The 7,462-nt window shown below is 35.9% G+C and overlaps 1 protein-coding gene across 1 annotated transcript; it reads left to right on the top strand.

The window, feature by feature from the left end:
- The first annotated feature begins 4,634 nt into the window (after nt 1-4,634).
- On the top strand, nt 4,635-6,459 carry TEX47 (testis expressed 47). Its single transcript, XM_042917281.1, has 2 exons — nt 4,635-4,794; nt 5,430-6,459. Exon 2 carries the CDS (start codon nt 5,620-5,622, stop codon nt 6,379-6,381), a length of 762 nt encoding a protein of 253 aa, XP_042773215.1. The 5' UTR covers nt 4,635-4,794; nt 5,430-5,619; the 3' UTR covers nt 6,382-6,459.
- Nucleotides 6,460-7,462: the final 1,003 nt, after the last annotated feature.

The raw sequence follows: 7,462 nt of genomic DNA, 5'->3' as shown, positions 1-7,462 counted from the left end.
ATTTACTCTTTGACTATCAGAAGAGGAGAGCACTCATTCGCCAGCTGCAGAATTCTTAAAAGTATTCTGGCTGCCTCCACTATTTCCCATCTCTAATTCCTCTGCACTTCACAAGCAACTTTCTAAAACACAGTTATGATTATAGGCACTCAAAAAGTCCCAGTGATTCCCTACCACCCACAGAGTAAAATTCATACCTCTGAGTGTGGCATCCAAGTCCTCTGCAAAAGAGTTGCAACTTCTTTTTTCTCCTTTTCATGTCTCCCTTCCATTCACCCTCCAACCTAGACCAGCCGTTTCACTCGGGGCTATACTTAGAATCACCTGGAGAGGCTCTCACAAACACACATGCTCGAGTTCCTTTTCACACTAATTAAATACAAATCAGGAGCTGGCTTCTTCTTTAATTCTCCACCAGATGATTCTAATAGACGGCCAGTGTTTAAATCACCACAAGCCAGGCCATTCTTCCTTAAATGGAAACACTGGAAGAATTTTTGTCAAAAAGGCAAATTTTTGGACCACACTTCAAGTGTACTAACTCTGACTTTTTAGGGTTAGAGACCAGGAATCTACAATTTAACAAACCTGCAGATTCTATAGCTTGAGAACTACACTCTAGTTACACAATACCACTGTCATTTTCTTACCGAAGTGCCACATTTCCCAGCTCTATAATATATGTCCTCTTTATACTTCTTGCTTATAGAGTCTGTTCTGTATCTTCCTTAATCCCCATCTCTTCCCTACCCCACTCCGACCCCCCACATAAATCATATCATTTTTCATGTCCAACTTAAATACTAGTTCTTCAAGTCAGGTTTAATTGTTCCAGCATTTTTTTTTGCTTTCTGTGTTTGTTGTTTATGTCCTTATTATATTTCTCCTTGCCAGTCCTGTACTAAGCGTAATTGTGTAGACTTTAAGATCTACTCATAGAAATGACTCTTTCACATGTAGATACAACATCTGACTTACAAGAACATCTCCACAACGTCTGGTGCATTTTTCTACATAGAGTAGATATATGCTAAATGTTTGAATTGAATAACAAAGTATTTTTAGCCTGTGCTCTCCGTGATAAATAATTACCAAACACTACTCCATAATGTTTTTGACAAAGAGAAGCAATGCTGAAGAAGGTAATCTAGTTTTCTTTTTTTATATATAAATCTTCAAATTTCTCATGATTTGATAACATCTTTTTTGCTCTGCTAAATCAAGTGGGGGTTTTATTGTCTACTTAATAGTTTACACATGTGATCTTAGTGAAAGGCTCTACCCCAGTTGTTAGCCATTTATTTAGAACATGAATTTTCATGCTAATCATTTAGATATATGAAAACACAGAAAACGTTAGTGGCAATGATTTAGAGTTTTCTGTTTCTCTAGTATATGAGCACTGGTGAAAGTTTAAAGTGGGATCTGGTATTCCAGAGAGAAAAGAAGCAAGTCAGTCAATGCACATCCTCCCATTAGAAAGAAATGAATTCCAGAAACATTCACAAAGCCACTTTCCAGCTCTGTCCCCCTGGGAAGGCCATGCCCAATAGAAGCTCATTCATTAAGCTTTCCAGAAAACCAGAGGCACCCTTTCTACCTCAGTGCTTCTAAAGCACTGAACATCATTCACACCGTATATATTATGTCTTCCCCTGCCCAATGGTCATTCATGATCTCAACACCTCTTACCGGACTCTAAACTCCTAAAATTAGGGACCAGGTGTTTTCCATGTTTGTGTTTCTTACAATGCCCATGATGTTACCTGGCACACAAAACGTGTAGATAAACCTGGGATAAATGAGGGATTAAAGACAGTAAATCAATTTTGTTGAATTACAGGTATGAGGTAAGAGTTTTCAATCTCATTTATCCAAACCACAAGGTAGCCTTCATTTCTAGAAAAACTGTCACATCATAGAGAAGCAAAGAATGGTCCTGTGAGCGTGGATACTGAGAGGGAATAATTTTCCTGCTCTTTAGCTTAGGTAGACAGAACAGGGAGGTTGCTGAGAGCATGTGTGAATTGTGTGTAAAGCACTTAAATAGCCCATGCTTTAGTTTCATCTTCTATAATTGTGGGCTAAATTTCTATCTGCCTTATAGGGTTGTAGTGAAGAATGAATTACTTAATATGTGTAAAAGCATCTAGTGTAGGACACATGGTAAATAATCAATTAGTGGTATTTAATTGTTCTAATCCTTTCTTTCTGTCTCACAAAGATAAAGGATCCTGGGAGTCTGTTTTTCAGAAACACGTGGTTCTAGAAAATAAAACCAGAGCATAAAGTATATAGTAAATATTAATGTGCATGCTTGACATGAGTAACAAATACACGCTGTGTACTTCTGTGAGATGGGCTGGATAATAAGAGTGGATAGTAGAAAATCTGAAAGAGGACTCCTCAGCATTATCAGTTTCCATTCAGGTTCTGCTACTTGTCGGTTGTTTGAACTTAGATATCTATTCTAACAGACCACTCTGGGAAAACAAACACCAATGTCTTATCCCATTGGACAGACAGAGGAGCTCTTCTGCTTGACTTGCCACCTGAAGATAAATAACTGGCCTTTAATCGATGGAACACAATTACTGCGGCATCTGAGAATTCAAATGCCAAGTGTCCGTCACACAGAGCTTGTACAATTATCAAGTATAATTACATACAACCAGCCCATACAAAATTGCCCACACTGTGTGTTGCTTCTATTCCTATCTTCTCAAAACTTTACTCTTGACATTTAAGAGTATGATTGATGAAAGGCAAGAAAACAAAGTAAGTTGCCTTTAACTGTGATGTGACAATGAAACTAAAATGTGCAAGCAACAACCCAGCAACTAAACATGCATCAAGAAATGGAAAAATACATTGGGAAAATATATGCCAAGCTATTTATTATCTCTGGTGGTAAAAACTACTGATTCTAAATGTGTTCTGTTGAACCACACAAAACTTAGAAATGTATAGAATTGCCCTCTCCTAGCATTCTATGGAGGGAAGTAAACAGGAAAGACTTTATTAAAAAAAAAAAAAGTAGTTCCTGAGCTTTAGGAAGCAGATGTGTCATGAGGTCTTAGAGTTTCATGTTCTTAGCTGAATAGGTGAGGTGGAAAATACTGAGGGTGGGATATTCTTATTAAAATCCAAATAAAGAGCAAGGATTACAGAGAAATCAACAACCTATGATACATTTCAAAGTAAAAAGTAAACAGACTTAATAACAGAATAGAGTTGGGGGATAATTTTTAGGAAACATGAAGAGATAAGATCTAGGATGTTGGCCTTGGAGATGAGAGAAAATTGTAAACTGAGACACATATATTTGTAAAAGGAAATATCCAGAGAATAATAATAAAAAATGTTGGCATTTTAAGTCTAAAAGGTTAGCACTACATCCAAAGATAAGAGTTGTAAATAGGATTACAATTTAGGAGTTCTCTGTACAGAAAAATTACTGCAATGGAAATTCCATTGTTTTCTTCTTTCTCAACCCCAACAAACTAACTGTATCTGCCTTGAAACTTATATTGAGAAGGAGTCCAAGTCCATGGCTGGACTGAGCAGGAAAGGCTCCATGGTCAATCAGCAATGTCGATCATTAAATTTGGAGGCAAGAATGACATTGAGGACCACTCATCTGCCCTCACAAAAGATGGTGCTAAGCTACTTGGGCACGGATGAACACAGAGCCTCAGCTTTTCCCAGAGCTGAGTTTGAGAAGGAACTGAGCAACCCCACAAACAGAGATTTGGCAAGAAATTCAGGCAGGTCCAGAGTCATAGAAACCAAGGGAGGAGAGAAGGCCATAAAGGAGGTTGTGGTGAACACAATCACATTCTACAAAGTAGTAGGAATGATGAGCCTGAAAACAAGCCCTGGAGTGAACAGTGACAAGTTTCCCATGTGCCTTGGGAAAGACTGTATCATTTCAGGAAGCAATGAAATGGACCCTGTAAAGAATTAGTTTTTATGTACCACACAATTAAAGAATTATGAAGTCACCTCTTATTACTGTATGTCATTAAAAACAGATCGTAAGTTTGGATAACAGAAACCTTAGGGGGAAAAATACTCTAAGGTTTGCTTTTTAAAAATTGAATAAGGGTGTTTTCTAACCTTGTTTTAAAATTATGGTTAAAGCCCCAATGAATACAGTTTTAAGATATGGTATTATTATTTTTTATTATAAAAACTAACAAATTTACACTACATTAATACCTTATAGAAGAATTTTCTTAAAGCAGTCACCATTATACAGAATCCGACATGCGTTCTTACTTAATTAGTGCATAAATAGAGTAGGGAGGTTGCTTTAAAGCATGTTTGAATTGTGTGCAAAGTATATAACTACTCCATGCTTTAGTTTTCTCTTCCAGAAATTGTCAACAAAAAGTGAAAAGAAAAGACAAGAATATGTCTAGGAAGATGTTCAGGTCCGCCATCTGTCTGACTACCATAGGCACCTGGCTAAGAATAAGCCATTTCCAGAAAAGAAGCCCTCATTTCCTCACTGTGATGTTGAGGTGTCTGTTGAGATAACATCATTAAATTAAGAAATGGTACTTGCCAGTGTGCTCTGGCCCTTTAACACCACTGACGTCCTGACTCACTAAAGCACCATGGAAACGACAATAGAACATACGAACAGCTGGGAGCACCCAAGACACTGGCAGTTAGAAAAGTGATGGAGGACAAGTAGGACCTCGGGGGCAAGTAAAAGCAAGAAGCACTTGAAAAAGGAAAGAAATGTTAAGATGACCTGGAGGGAAGAAAAAGAGATTTGGGAGAAGAGTAAGTTAAAAGTAACACAAGTTATTATTTGATATCCACAACAACAACAAAAAGAAGGAAAAAGAGCCATTTCTGATGTTTTTTAGAGTAAAAAAAAATCAAAACTACTTCAAAAATTTACTGTTATTATACAAGCAATAGTATTAACTTTTAGTATATTGAGTAAAGATTAAGAAATTAAGGTTTAAGAATTTCCCAGATTTTTTTAAATTTCACTGACCAGTTAAATTTATAGAAGAAATTGGGAAATTACCATAAAATACCACTTTTTAAAAATTTGAAAAATTAAGGACAATCTATAATTATCATTACATATATGAAATTTTAATGTGATGCCGATGCTATGGTCAGTGACTGTCAGCAGCTTGTGTATATGTATGTGTGTATTCATGTGTGTGTATGTATGTGTGATTCAAGAATGGGGGCTGAGAAAAAATGCACTATAAATTGAAGGAGAAAATAGTAATGCAAACAAAAACAGAGTTTAACTTACTCTAAAGTAGGTTCTTTCTTCTCCCCACTCCTCAGTGTATTAGAGGGTTTTTCCCTACAATGTGAATGTTAGTTATTTCATTATAAACTTAAAAAATATATATATAATTTGAATCTTGTTTTAACATTCTGTTTTATTTCAGAGACAGTATTGTTGATAACACTGGGAAGGGATTTTGCTATACATTAGCATTTACAAATAGGGGAAACTTTATTTGTTTATTTGTTTGGTCAGAAGAAATAAAAAAAAATTCATCACTGAAGAGGTATCCTGATAATGTAAACATTGTGATAAGCTAAAAACTGGAACCATCTAGAAGAATAAGACCCATCATGTCCTTCTCAGGCCATGCCCAAAAGACCAGCAAAAGGACTTTTCCAATGGAATCTGTTCTAATGCCCCAAGTTCCACGTGGCAATTACTTGCATCTTCAGGAAGAGAAGCAAAGACTACAGCTCAAGAAATTCCTTCTTCATAGGATGTTTCTTGTGGCCAAGATAACAGCAAACACAGAAAAAAAAAATATTGCTGACTACTATGAACAAGTGCTTCAGTCAACTTTAAAACTTCACATAGGAGAAGCAGTGACAGGGTTTTTGCTCATCTATCCTACTTCTATTCTGCATATCCTTGAGTCCTCCAGTGATATGCTTTACCAAATTCTTTTAGATCATCTTGACCAGAAAAAGAATGATACAGAATTTTTTATCCAAGGGATGAAAATTATAGTTGTGTCCCATAACATCCCGACAAGACTCTTCATGCAATGGCATGTATCAGAAATAAAAGCTCCAGTCATGTATCTCGATGATGTCACACAGACACAGTCCCTAGAAGAGGTCATCACCGAGTTTCTCACCCAGACTCACAAACTGGCAATTCACCTTTTAAAGACTGTGAAAGTGAGTGCTAAAGGACCAGGGGATAACTTGCACCAACTAGCACCTGAATTGCTCATCCCAGAACAAATAATAAAGTACTTGTACAAATCTGAAGAATTCATGGATCCAGAAGCTTTCCTAAACATGTATAATAAACCCATACATATCACTTTGGATTCTGAGGTGGTATGGCCTGCTCCTTCCCATTTCTAGGATTGAGAGAGATGTGGTTAATGTGGTCCAATCTCTCAAGGAATTGATGCTACTTAAATAAAAAGAAAACACTTCTGAGGGGACTCTTCTCTTTAAAAAAGAAAGGACCATACGCCACAATATACACAAAGGTAATACATGAATCTTTACAGAGTATGTTGAGCTAAACTTGAAAATATACATTTATTCTGATAGCAAGTTCAACACATTGTTTTAATAAGTGGATGGGGTTTAATAAGTTAAGGATTGCTCAAAATTTAACATCATCTTGATGAAATGACAATTTTTTAAAAAGAAGTATAGACAATAAAGGATACATTCAGATTCATATTCTCATTCATTCTTTCAACAGTCAATGAGAAGCTGCACCACCCAGAATCAAATTTCAGGAAAAACAATTTTGTTCTTGGAATATAAAATTTAGGGGGGAAATACCATCATTGAGTTGCTTGCAACGTACATTTAGAGGAAAGTATGTGTAAAAGTAAATATGGTATGATATGATCTGATCATTATTTTAGTTAGTAGTAAAAGCCTTAAAGGAATAATCTCTATATTATTACTGAACTCAGAAAACAAAGTCTAAACTTTGAAAATAGTTCCAAAGTTCACATATTCTGAATTGTCTAATCAAGAATATTGAGGCCATTACAAAGCTGAACAACAACAAAAACTGAAGAACACAGTAGCTTTTTGAAACAACCAGAAAATACATTGTCAGAAGGCACTACATCTTTCATGCAAAATCATTTTTTGAACACCCTTCATGTGACAGACATTTGCCAGATGTTAGGGATATGGCAGGGTGCACAGAATGCATGATTCTTGCCCACTTGCAAAACACTTATGATTCCACATAAGATACACAAATGATTTTTTTTCCAATTTATGTCCTATAAGGCAATTAATGATATGTAGTTTCTATATGACCTATTTTAAGTTGCTCTCTCCCTTCCCTCACCCAGGATTAATGCTTTTTTGAATATTTAAAATTTTGTAGTTTGTTTAAACAATTAACATCAATATCTTGACAACTTCAGTGATATCTATCCAAAATTATTTCAATGTCTCATGAAACAGG

Source organism: Panthera leo, chromosome A2 (genome assembly GCF_018350215.1).
Source record: "Panthera leo isolate Ple1 chromosome A2, P.leo_Ple1_pat1.1, whole genome shotgun sequence".
Taxonomy (NCBI): domain Eukaryota; kingdom Metazoa; phylum Chordata; class Mammalia; order Carnivora; family Felidae; genus Panthera; species Panthera leo.
Note: the sequence above shows the minus strand (reverse complement) of the source record. Positions and strands in the feature narration are given on the sequence as shown.

Excerpts from the sequence above, each read along its gene's own strand:
- TEX47 (XM_042917281.1), top strand. The coding sequence starts at position 5,620 with ATGTCCTTCTCAGGCCATGCCCAAAAGACCAGCAAAAGGACTTTTCCA.